At 41.9% G+C, this 11,102-nt stretch overlaps 1 protein-coding gene and 1 long non-coding RNA gene across 2 annotated transcripts; both read left to right on the forward strand.

Moving 5' to 3' along the window:
• The first annotated feature begins 106 nt into the window (after positions 1-106).
• Positions 107-3,952, forward strand: LOC135497924 (poly(A) RNA polymerase, mitochondrial-like). The gene is made up of 8 exons (XM_064787956.1): positions 107-291; positions 399-601; positions 815-1,024; positions 1,209-1,421; positions 1,761-1,975; positions 2,102-2,325; positions 2,811-2,885; positions 3,289-3,952. Exons 1-8 carry the CDS (start codon positions 135-137, stop codon positions 3,621-3,623), a joined length of 1,632 nt encoding a protein of 543 aa, XP_064644026.1. The 5' UTR covers positions 107-134; the 3' UTR covers positions 3,624-3,952.
• Positions 3,953-7,577: 3,625 nt separating this feature from the next.
• LOC135497766 (uncharacterized) lies at positions 7,578-8,469 on the forward strand. The gene is made up of 3 exons (XR_010448954.1): positions 7,578-7,660; positions 7,846-7,965; positions 8,303-8,469. It is a non-coding gene; the product is annotated as an uncharacterized LOC135497766 (long non-coding RNA).
• Positions 8,470-11,102: the final 2,633 nt, after the last annotated feature.

Consider the following 11,102-nt stretch of genomic DNA (forward strand, 5'->3'; position numbering starts at 1 on the left):
AGTTTTCCCGATAGCGGCGCCACTGTCTGATCGTGAAAAATGTCGGACAACCGAGCAAGTGGGTATTCAAAAGTCATAACCGAAATATTCACTGCGGATAACAAAAATCCGCATGGTGGACAAAATCCAAAATTATGAAATCTGCGTTTCCCATAACAGAGCTTTTAGCTCGTTGGAAAGTGAATCATTTTCAGTCTTATCGATATTTGGCATCTGGCTTTAAAGGCATTCAACGGAAAAGAATTAAAAAGACAGAAAATCATGCGACTTTGCAGCAAAATCGATCAGAAGGTGATGACTTTCAGTTTCACTTTCCCTGTACAAATCTGAAATGTAAAAACTAAAAAAGGGCGGGGACAAACGTTTCTATTTCATTACATTTCACTGCTTATTTTCAGGTGTAAATGACAGAGGACCAGTCATCACAAGTCCCAAGCTGTTACCGATAATGTCTTACAATCAGATGAACACGCTTAGGAAAGCTCAGGCTCATCGCAGTGTCCTCATACAGGTTCCAGGAAAATTCTCCTGCAACCATGTTCATCAGATGTGCAGCAATTTTGGGAAAGTCAACAAAATGTTTTATGACAGTCATGTCAAGGTAAAATTGGCAAGATACATGTACAATATCTCATTCTGTTGAAAAAAAGGAAAGAGGCTGCAGAAGATTTCGCAGAGGTACACACTCTGAAAATTGAAGCAAAGAACTTTCTTGGAAGTGGTTGTCATCCAGAGAATTAGAATCGAGAGCAGGAAAAGCTTCATCATCGAAACTGATAGGATTCAAATATTAACATTGTATTTTTTTCTTCAGGATTACATGCTTATCGAATTTGAAGACCGAGAGTCTCTTCAAAATTTACTGGCAGGTGCTGATCACTTTTCCAATGCTGATGTCCCAACACAGACCCGAGTGCTGTATCTAATCAACCCGGGCTTGGATAATAAAGCGACACCAACTGTCCCCGTTCAGTTTGACAGAACAAAGGGAGTCAAGATGACAGATCTTCAGAATGCATCATCTGTAAGTATTGGTTTTGGTGCAAACTCTGAAAATGCAGGGCAGATGGTAATAAATGGAGGTTTGATGCAGATTCTGAAGATGTTGATTTTGAAAAAAATTTTGTCTATTGTTTTAAAAAAGGTGGGGCAATATATTCCTGAGCATTGACATGTTGTGTTTGAATTCTATCTGGTTATTTCTTCAGGTTACAGAGCAGCTGCAAATGTTTTACCAAGGTGAACGTCTCACAGAGCTTGGAACGCGGTTACGATTCTTCTTATGTACCTTACTGGAGGATTCACTGTCTAGTCTTCTGCCTCATGTACAAGTCATACCATTTGGCTCATCTGTGAATGGTTTTGGGAAACATACAAGCGATTTAGATATGATTCTAGATCTTGGGAAGACACCATCAATGGTGAGTATAGTAGTTGGCTGTTACACAGTCTACAATATTGTAGATCCTAGAAGGCGTAGTTTGAAGAATATCGGGATTCTTTGGAAAGTTATATTTTGCTCTATCTCCACATCAAGCATACTAAATTAAAGAGAGTGTTTTGGTTACCCTATGAGCAAATAGATAGCAATGGGGATGTACCTCAAACTTATGTGTTGTGACTTCATAACTTTCTTTCTTATCTTCTTCTGCTTCACCTGGTGATGATAGCTGTCGTCTGCAGTAATTCATCCTAGTCACTACATCCTTTCTTATCTGATTATTGTATATATTTCTGATAGTGAATGTTGTTCTTTACAGGCTAAAAAGATTAGCAATCTCAAGTACATGACGAAAATGCCTGGTGACAATGATCGACACTTTGTTCAACGAACTCTCGGCGTTGTTGGCGATATCCTCAAAGTCTTCCTACCCCATGTGATGCGTGTCGAGAAGATCCTGGAGGCCCGCGTACCCATCATTCATTTCTTTCACGAAGGACTCAACGTGTACTGTGATCTTACCCTCAATAATCTGTAAGTTCTTCCCAGTACTCACTTCTGCTGGCCATCAAATTTCTTAGATTATACCCGTCGTGATGGTTCTTTTCATTGGTTTATGGGTCTGCCTCCTGAAACTAAAATATCCTCTCCATTTTCCAGGTCAGGGCTACAGATGTCTGAGATTCTTTACAATGTCGGGGCCTACACCCCTCAAGTACACCCCTTAGTGTTCATCCTCCAGAAGTGGGCCAGCCTAAACCAGCTTACTTTGAATCGTCCCGGGCCCAGGTTTTCAAACTTCATGTTGATGTGTATGATTTTGTTCTTCCTGCAGTCACGGAAACCGTCAGCTTTGTTGCCTTTAAAAAGGTTTATAACTAATGGTAAGTGTTATGATAATGCAGGCAGATAAGAGTTAATAAGATGGCCGCGGCTATTCTTACGACGATCCCTAATGCATTTTACATACAAAGTACTGGTTATTCTTACGACGATCATTTTCACCTTTTTGGGCCTTAATCCTAACCCTGACGCTCACCCTGACCCTAACACTTACTCCTAGCGCCAACCCTAACCCTTACCCTTACTTTACACTAGTCTTATCTCCCTAGATCCTCAGTTTAATCTCTGAAATCGCATAAATCCTAAGTTACGACTAGTCGTAAGAATAGCCACTTTGTAATAAAATAGCCAGATCTCTGTCACTAAATGCTCTTTCATGTAGAGCGTTATTAGCATTATAGATTCAGCCTTTCTTTATATGTTCAACCTTGTACTAGATAAATTTTGACCCAAGGTTTCTTTATTTTAAATGACTAAACTAAATATCTGCAAATGTGCATGATGTCTTTGCTGTTCTAACTTTTAGGTGCTACGTCAAATAATCCGTCCATTCTTCAAGATGTATCTCCGCTACCAGTATCTCAAAATACACAAGACTTAGGTGAGTTTCGGGAAGCCAGTGGGACATTTTTCTGACAAAATTGCACAACCAGGAAGCAGGCAAAAGTTTGTGAACTGGTTCTGTCCAGATTCCTCTGCAAACGTAGATGATGTACCTATCCTCATTATGAGATGACCCTTGTCCTTATCGAGGTCTGAAACATAACATGTGCAATGCTCTGGTGACACCTTAGTATCGACAAAAGCTTGCCTGAATAGAAAGGCGTCCTGGTTGTGGAGGGAACATTGATGGGAAAGGGACACACATCCAGGGTCCTTAATAGAGAGACTCTGTCCTGCCAACAGAGCTACATTGTATGAAGAGCAGTTCCACTGTGTATGTTCAAAAAATGCCACCCACTCACCAACAATGTCAACCAAACAACTCTGGTTTCTATTTCCAGGTGAACTACTGATGGAATTCTTCCAGTTTTATTCTACGTTTGATTTCACAAATTTTGGACTTTCAATACTTCATGGACGGAAAATTCCAAAGACTGATGATGGTGCTATGCAGATAGAAAACCCATTTGAATTAGGACATAATGTGACTGCCAACGTACGATTAAAAGAGTTAGATTACTTGCAAGCTTGTCTCCGGACTGCCGCAACAAAATTAGAACAAAACTGGACGAAGACGCCAAAGCCATGGGGTGTCATGAGCTTGATTGACCAGCACACTTTACGGAATGACGTTAGTGTAGGGTTCAGGGTGAAAGAGTTGTACACCAAGTCATGATGATGGTGGTGCATGTATAGGGGCCTGTAAAATGTATGTTAGGCTTGGCAAGAACAGTTACTGCTGTGGCCGTTTTGCAATGCATTTGAAGTTTTGATTCAGAAGGTGGATTTCTGTTGGCCATGTCCCCTCTCAGTTTTCTCAAGATGATGCCAAGGCTAGCACTCGTCATAGAGCTACTGTGTAAGAGCACATGCCTGTTTGGAAATTCATTCAATGTGTTATGAATCAATGTGAAACATACTAAGTCAATAAGAGAACTTGATTGGCCAATTATGCTCCTAGTCCTAGTAAGGAGGGTAGTGTTATGTTTGTCTTATTTGAATAAAACCATGTGATATTTGATACAAAGTCGTTGTCTTCTTTGCCCTGTTCCACCCATGCAGTCCCGCTGAAGGAGCCAAGAAGAAGCCAAAAGCGGTTACAAACGACAAAAATAGCTATCTGCATATGGGCCACCGTAGAAAACAATCCTCAAATGACGTCATGATGTGGACTTTTGAACACCCACTTTTCTCATTTTCCCGATAGAGGCGCCACGACGGTTGGCCTTCTCATACGTGTTTTTCACGCTTATACAGTGGCACCTCTATCGGGAAAACTTGGAAAGTGGGTGTTCAAAAGTCATAACCTTTCCCTCCAAGCAAGCAGACGATTAAAATTTGACGGGTGATGACAGCTCGGCACGCTTACTTTTAGCACTCTTAACGTTGCTGTTCAAGTATCGATCAATCCTAAGTAAGGTCACTGACGACTAGATAATATTTGTAGAATCTATTGTCACAAAAAAGTTTCATTTGAAAAACGAGAATTGAGGAGTTTTAATCCCATTTTTGCAAGCCAAATTTTCCCGCCCAGGCCCGCCCAGAATCACCATGCATTGCAGTTGCACGTGTCTTCTCCGAGGCGCAGGCGAGGAGACTGCATGCAGTGTATGTGTGTGTATGCATGATGTACTCATATACTCTAGGCCTACTGCACTGTTTTGTCTAGATTAGGCTACTTCTACTGGCAACAGTGACGAGAAAATGCTGTGACAGGAGACACGAAACAGACGGAAGGGTCACCGGACCCTCACAAAAATGACAAATCGTGTCAAAAAGCTGATGTCAATGAAACTAAAAATCCTAGCCATCAATCATGCATCATGGGCCTTTTTAGTTTCATCAACTTGCTCAACATTCGACAACAAAACATGTCTCCAACCTGTTGCATCCTGTCACAGTCGGACAGTATTAAACTAAAGCGTTACACTTTTACAGGAGACATGGCTCTACCAGCTGATCTTGATAGGATTGTCAAAAATATAGGTAAGTGTGAGAGTGAAAACTTCCACACCCAGCAGCAGCAAGTCAGCTGGACCAGTTAAGTCCCAATTTGATATTGTCACAATCACAGTCCTGAACCTGATGGCTGATTCTGTGTTGATAAGATCACTAGGGGGCCTACTACAGTCTAGTGCAAACAACTGTTTGTCTCTCCATGAGGGACTGGTTGTGACAATGACATTGTCGTTGGCTGTGGCAGAGAGTAATTCAATTGTTGTGACTTAAGGCCAGAGCAGGGATTCTGGTTGTGACATGATGGGAAATTGGCCATTGTGTGTCACTGTAGAGAGGCACTGAATTGTCTTAATTCTTATTCCATGGCTTGCTGGTGCTAACCTATTTTTATGTTGCACACAGAATAAGAGTTAAGCTTGGGGTCCATTGGAAATTCCTATTCAAATTGTGAATCAATCTACATGATTTCATTTGTCTTTAAAGAGCATGAAAACCAGCAGCTAGTTAAACTGATTGAACAGGAAAAGCTGCAGATTGAGGCCATAGAGAAGGAGACAGAGTATGAAAAGGAAAGAACGGCAAAGCTCAAGGATTCTAACTCCCAGCTTGATGATGAGATAAAACGATATCATAAACAGTTCATTCATCTGAGAGACAACTGTGAAAGGTAAGTGGTTGCCTTGTGTAAGCAAGTTTACCACCTCTGCCTGTTCATCTCCTCTTCTTCAAATGAGTTCTTTTGACATCAGCTTCAAGTTCTTGGGTCAGTGGATATCAGATTTGGCTGGTGTCCTCATATCAGCCTGCCTCCATCCATGCAGTTTGCTTTTGATGTCTTCATGATCAGTTTGTTTCTGATGTTTGATTTACAGCTTGAAGAAGACAGCTGTCATTCTTTCTGAACATGAAGATGTTATGGTGAAGAAGTTGGATGAGGTTGTCATAGAAAGTGAGCGAGAAAGGTAAGAGAATGGTTTGGCTCTCGACTCTGTCTTCGTCACAAACAGGCATAGTTTTTGAAGATTTGGATGATCTGCACAGTGCACCAGTCCATCAGAGTGCCCTGGGTTTGTCCTTCAATTGATTTATTTCAGGTGATGTATGTATATCTATTGTGACAGGACACTTTGTTTGTGAGAGGGCACACCCCATACAAAACACATTGGTGTGACAAGAGAGACTGGGCCAGGTTGCCAGAGGACATGTTTTTAAACTGCACACAGCTGTTTATAGTATTCTAGCCGTTGACCTTGGCTGTGTCCCTGTCCGTCACTCTCGCTTTTTGTTGTCAATATCTGTATAAGGTTTGCCAAATAAAAAAACTACCTACCTACAATACCAAATGTGTCTTCTGTGTTGTAGAACTGTTGATTGTAACTAAAGACACAGGTTGTAACATCTTGGTTGTGACTTGGGACACTTTTTAAAAACCATTCAGAATAAACTTCTGGCACTGAGTATCCTTCGATGTCGCTTAGTCTCTCTCTTATTCGTTGATTGTATACTGAAAGTGATTTTGGTTTCTATACCTGCTCCATGAAAATTGGCTATAAGGACGTCAAAATTCATCCTTTAGAATTGAGCGTGATGGCATCCTGAGTCAATACCGCAGGATGTGGGATGATTACCATGCAACATATGAGAGCTTCCCGGAGGTGAAGAGACTGAGGTGTTTGCAGGAAGAGTTGGTGGAGGTGGAGCAAGTCAGGCTGACCACCGAAGAGCAGGTGTACCAACTTAGGATGAAGATCCAAGAGAAACAGGAAGAAAAAGGTGAACAGTTTAAAAGAACATCTTTGTCAAGATGTCTGATTTTTAGTGTTGTCAGGGACTACAGCCATTAAGTCAGAGGCCAGAAAGTGTGTTACTGTGTTTGACATGTTCTTTTCAGCCTCAAATATGTTTCTTTTTCAGAGTCGGGAAGACCTGCTACAATGGAACAGTTCATTGTGAAGATGTATCCTTTTCAAACATTGGTGTTCTCTGGCCAAATATTTCTTCTGCAGGTAGGTGACGATTAGGTTTAGTTAGCACATCCATTGTTTAATATTTGAACAAGCAACCTTTCTTGTCATCTCGTGAGACATGAATAATTCAGTTAACTGCATGTTCTCTTTCTTCTTCTTCTGCTTTCGTAGCTGCATGTTCAAAACATGACATTTAAATTTGTTCTTCGGTCTGAAATGTTATGATCGATTCCTTGACGTTTTGACAGAGCTGAGATGAAGATTGGTACCATGAGAGTGGAGCAGGAGATTCATCAGATGTGTCAGCAGAAGAAAGACGTAACAAAGCAGATCATGATTGTCAAGGAAAAGCTGAGGACCATTGAGGAACGGAGACTGGTTTGTTGGATTATCAGCAAATTTCACTGTTCTTGATGACTATTCTAGACTGAACTTCTGAACATTGACAAAATGAATTAATGGCCGACGACGGAAGATTCAGTCAGATGGCTTTTTTTATTTCATTTCATGTCCTTGTTCTTATTTCCAGATGAATATGGCAATAACAGAACAAGAGAAATCAAAGCAGAATGAGATGGAGCAGTCCCACACCAATGATTCAGGTCAGCAGGACCATGAGGCCATGAGCATTGAGATGCAACCAGCTGTCTTGCCTATTGACCAGATGCAGCAGCACGAGGTTCCCAAAATGCCAAGCAGCCAGGGCGTAATATTTCAGCCAAGGAAGTCGCCACCAAAAGTCTTGTTTCCTGGGATGACAGAGGAGACAACTGGGGCACCACAAGTGGTATGTTTGCATCAGTTGTTTGGATATTTAACATTTCACTCCCCCCCAACAGTGGTGTATGTGACTCTGTCGTCATGCAGGTCGAGTCGAAGTGAAATGTTGCACTGTATATTTAGTAGTTTGGAGGGTGACTGAGAGATGGGACATTCTGCTAATTGACTTGCCTTATCTTTCTTTTTCCATAGGCAAGACCTCAGACGGAAATGCCACTTTTGAGACAACTTCAGGTCACAACTTTGACTCAGAAATTTACCACATCAGAGCATATAAATTTTAGTCCTCCAAGCACTGTTGTGCTGGATCAGGTGAGCAAAAACTGGTTGGGAAGATTGGGCTTGTAGCTCTCAGTTCACATTCTACAAAGACAACATCTTTCATTTTATCTAAAGGTTTTGACATTGGCCTCCAAATATGTAAGTCTCTCTGACTTTGCAATGCTTCACTGAACCAAGCATTCCTTTCTCCATGTGCGGGTGGAACCTCCCCTTGTGAACACCTCTATAAGCAGGACACCCTCACTGTTACGCGTAATAAGGACTGTGATTTTGGTCCCAATGAGTCTTTTTCTAATCCATTCTCTGTAGTGTTATCAGCCTCAGGAGGTTCTACTGTACTTGTAACAGTTTTATCATTCCAACATAGAACATGTCTCAGGATGTGCCGAGTGCCTCCCAGTCCAGTGGCAGTCAGACATTCCGGGTTTCGATGCCACATGTAACAATGCCAAGGCCTTCCCAGTTATTGATGCGAAGTCCACCAGAATTAAGGACTGAAATACCACCTCAGTCACCACAACTCACTATGCCAAGACCACCTCGGGTCATGACTCCAAGACCATCACAACAACTCACAATGCCAAAACCTCAAACACCAAAGTTGATGATGCCAAGACCACCAACTTATACACCAAAAATTGTGACAACACCAAAAGTACAGCTGCCTCAGAGGGCAAGGTGTGTATGATGGAAACCCGGTGGAAAGGCTATTTGTTCAGTCAATATTAAACCCAGTTGACAGTCATGCCAAAGCTGTACAAATCCATTTCTTGGTTGATTCGTTCACATGTTCAGTGCCAGCGTGCTTCAAATGTTGCTGAACGAAACACAGAAAACTTTTAAAAACTAACAAGATCACAAATAACATTGATATAAGTTTAGAAGAGGATTGATTGGTGATTTTAAACAAACTTCTATTTTTTTCTTGGTTTCTCCCTAATGAAATTAAACTTCAGGTCAACCCTCCCCCTGGACATGATCAGTACACCAGGAAAAAGCATGGATCTGCCAGCTGATGTTGACACACCCCAACTCCCGCCACCCAGACCTGCAGAGTTCCCACGGGTCGCCCTACCCATGGACATGATTGGCAACGATGTCGGCCTAAGGATTCCTGTGACAGCCTTTGCCGATACACTGCAGGCTCCGGCCTGTGTCATAGCAAGAGCGGGTCCTATAGGCAATGATGCAAAGCAGGGATATTCTCCACAAATGGAAACAGGTGAGGACTGAGAGTATTTAGAGAAAGTTTCAAATAATTTCAAGTTATCCAACCAAAAAAAGAAGATTACATCACCTTGTACCATCAGGAAGGGCTGATTGAAAACTTTCCAAATAATTGTTATGCTTATGGCATAAATTGCCAGTGACAAGCTGTATGTACTGTACATAACCAGCTTGACTGTCTCTTAACCTTTTGTTCTGCAATCGTTCAATTTGCCTCAGGTGAAACCATGATTACTCCAGAGAGACCTGACACAGCAGCCAAAGTGAACACACCAAAAACTCCAGGTATGTGCGACTGTTTCACCGACTGAAAGATACCTATCTTTGACCTATTTCACATTTCACATTTGCCTAGTCATTGATTGTTTCAACTCAAAGACGCACACTGTCACTGATCTGACCTCAGAGTAAACTTACTCTGAGTTGTTTTGTGCAGGTGCAAAAGATATCCTGTACTTCTAGCCTTCTGATCCAGGGATACAGCTCCTGTACCTCTAGACGGTGCATATTATCTACTATTGCTCTACCAGGTGATAAAGGAATAACTCTTGATCCTGATGACAGTCCGTTTGATCTCGAGAAACATCTTCGGCATTTGTCTGAACTCAAGAGCAGGTCACCAGGATTCTGTTTCTCAAGTCGCCCCATGGTCCAGCGAGAAGCCGATGCCGAAACAAACCACCCAGCATCTACATCTACCGAGAGCAGCTTCTCTACCTCTTCTTTCCATGGTATGTTACAAATGATTTGTGATCACACCTCTGGGATCTATCCATCCGACCACAAAACCCATGATGTTGGCAAGATACCAGTACCGTTATGATAATCCAGTCTGTGGGTTCCGCTCATTGAGCCATAAGAGTAGACTTGGTATTGCTCTTACAAGCTCAACTACCCTTCTTGCAGTGCAACATCTTCGGCAATGTGCCCATGTCAAGGCTAGGTAATTAAAGACTAAAGGACTGAATGCGGCTGCCAGATGTCATTTAAAGACTTCAGCTGCAGCTTACAGTTTATCATCATTATTGCCAATACATTAGTTGGAATATACATGTACACGGCAAAACAAGCATGAATGCCTCCAAGGTCCTTTAACGCCAATAACTACCTGCTTTTTTCAGGGTCAGGTGTATGCTCGGGTCTGATATAAAATTCTTTTGCCTTTTTATAGGTCAGAAGTCAACGAAAAGTACCACGGCATCGTCGGCAAATCCCTTCAACTTTGGTTTCAACAATGAACCAAACACAAGTCGCCCCAATTTCAACTTTGGGGCAACAGAAAGTCCAGTGAACGGTACTGGCTTCAATTTTGGCAGAGGGGACACTGCCCAAGGCCCACAGCAGAATAAATTTTCTTTTGGCCTAGGATTTGGGGCAGGTGGTGATAACAGCTCAGGGAATATATTCAGTATGTTTGGTGACGGAGGTAAAGATGAAACCCCCCAGTCTCCACAGGCAGGTTTTAATTTTTCAGGGTTTGGTGACAGATGTGAGAGTCCCTCTGGTGGCGGTTTCAACCTGTTCTGAGATTGACCATCATAAAATGTCTTTGTACAACACATTCATTATGGCAGGGATTGTCAATATACATTTCTATCTGTTGAAATCATTATGGCCACAAATGCGGATGGGCAATTCATCTGCGTAGGCGCAGGCATGAAACCCAGTGCAAACACCAAAGCAATGATTCATAGCCACGTTATGCATCAAACAAGCGCATGCAGTAAGGACTTTCCCACATCTCTGTCACAGGTGGTAAACTGTTGTTGATTATCATGTTTTATGCGGTTTCCTACTTCGTGAACCATTCATACTGATGACGTTTTCTTGAGCTTTTTCGCATTTTATTATTTAATCATTAATGGTTATCATTGTTGCAGGCTTCGTTCGTCAAATTGTTTGGCCATGACTTCTACCTGATCAGGTCATTGCCAAGTCTA

The sequence above is a fragment of the Lineus longissimus genome, chromosome 13 (assembly GCF_910592395.1).
Source record: "Lineus longissimus chromosome 13, tnLinLong1.2, whole genome shotgun sequence".
NCBI classification, from domain to species: Eukaryota; Metazoa; Nemertea; class Pilidiophora; order Heteronemertea; family Lineidae; genus Lineus; species Lineus longissimus.

Excerpts from the sequence above, each read along its gene's own strand:
- LOC135497924 (XM_064787956.1), top strand. The coding sequence starts at position 135 with ATGAAATCTGCGTTTCCCATAACAGAGCTTTTAGCTCGTTGGAAAGTG. Across the intron at positions 602-814 it reads TTTATGACAGTCATGTCAAG|GATTACATGCTTATCGAATT; the intron begins GTAAAATTGGCA and ends TTTTTTCTTCAG. Across the intron at positions 1,976-2,101 it reads GATCTTACCCTCAATAATCT|GTCAGGGCTACAGATGTCTG; the intron begins GTAAGTTCTTCC and ends TCCATTTTCCAG.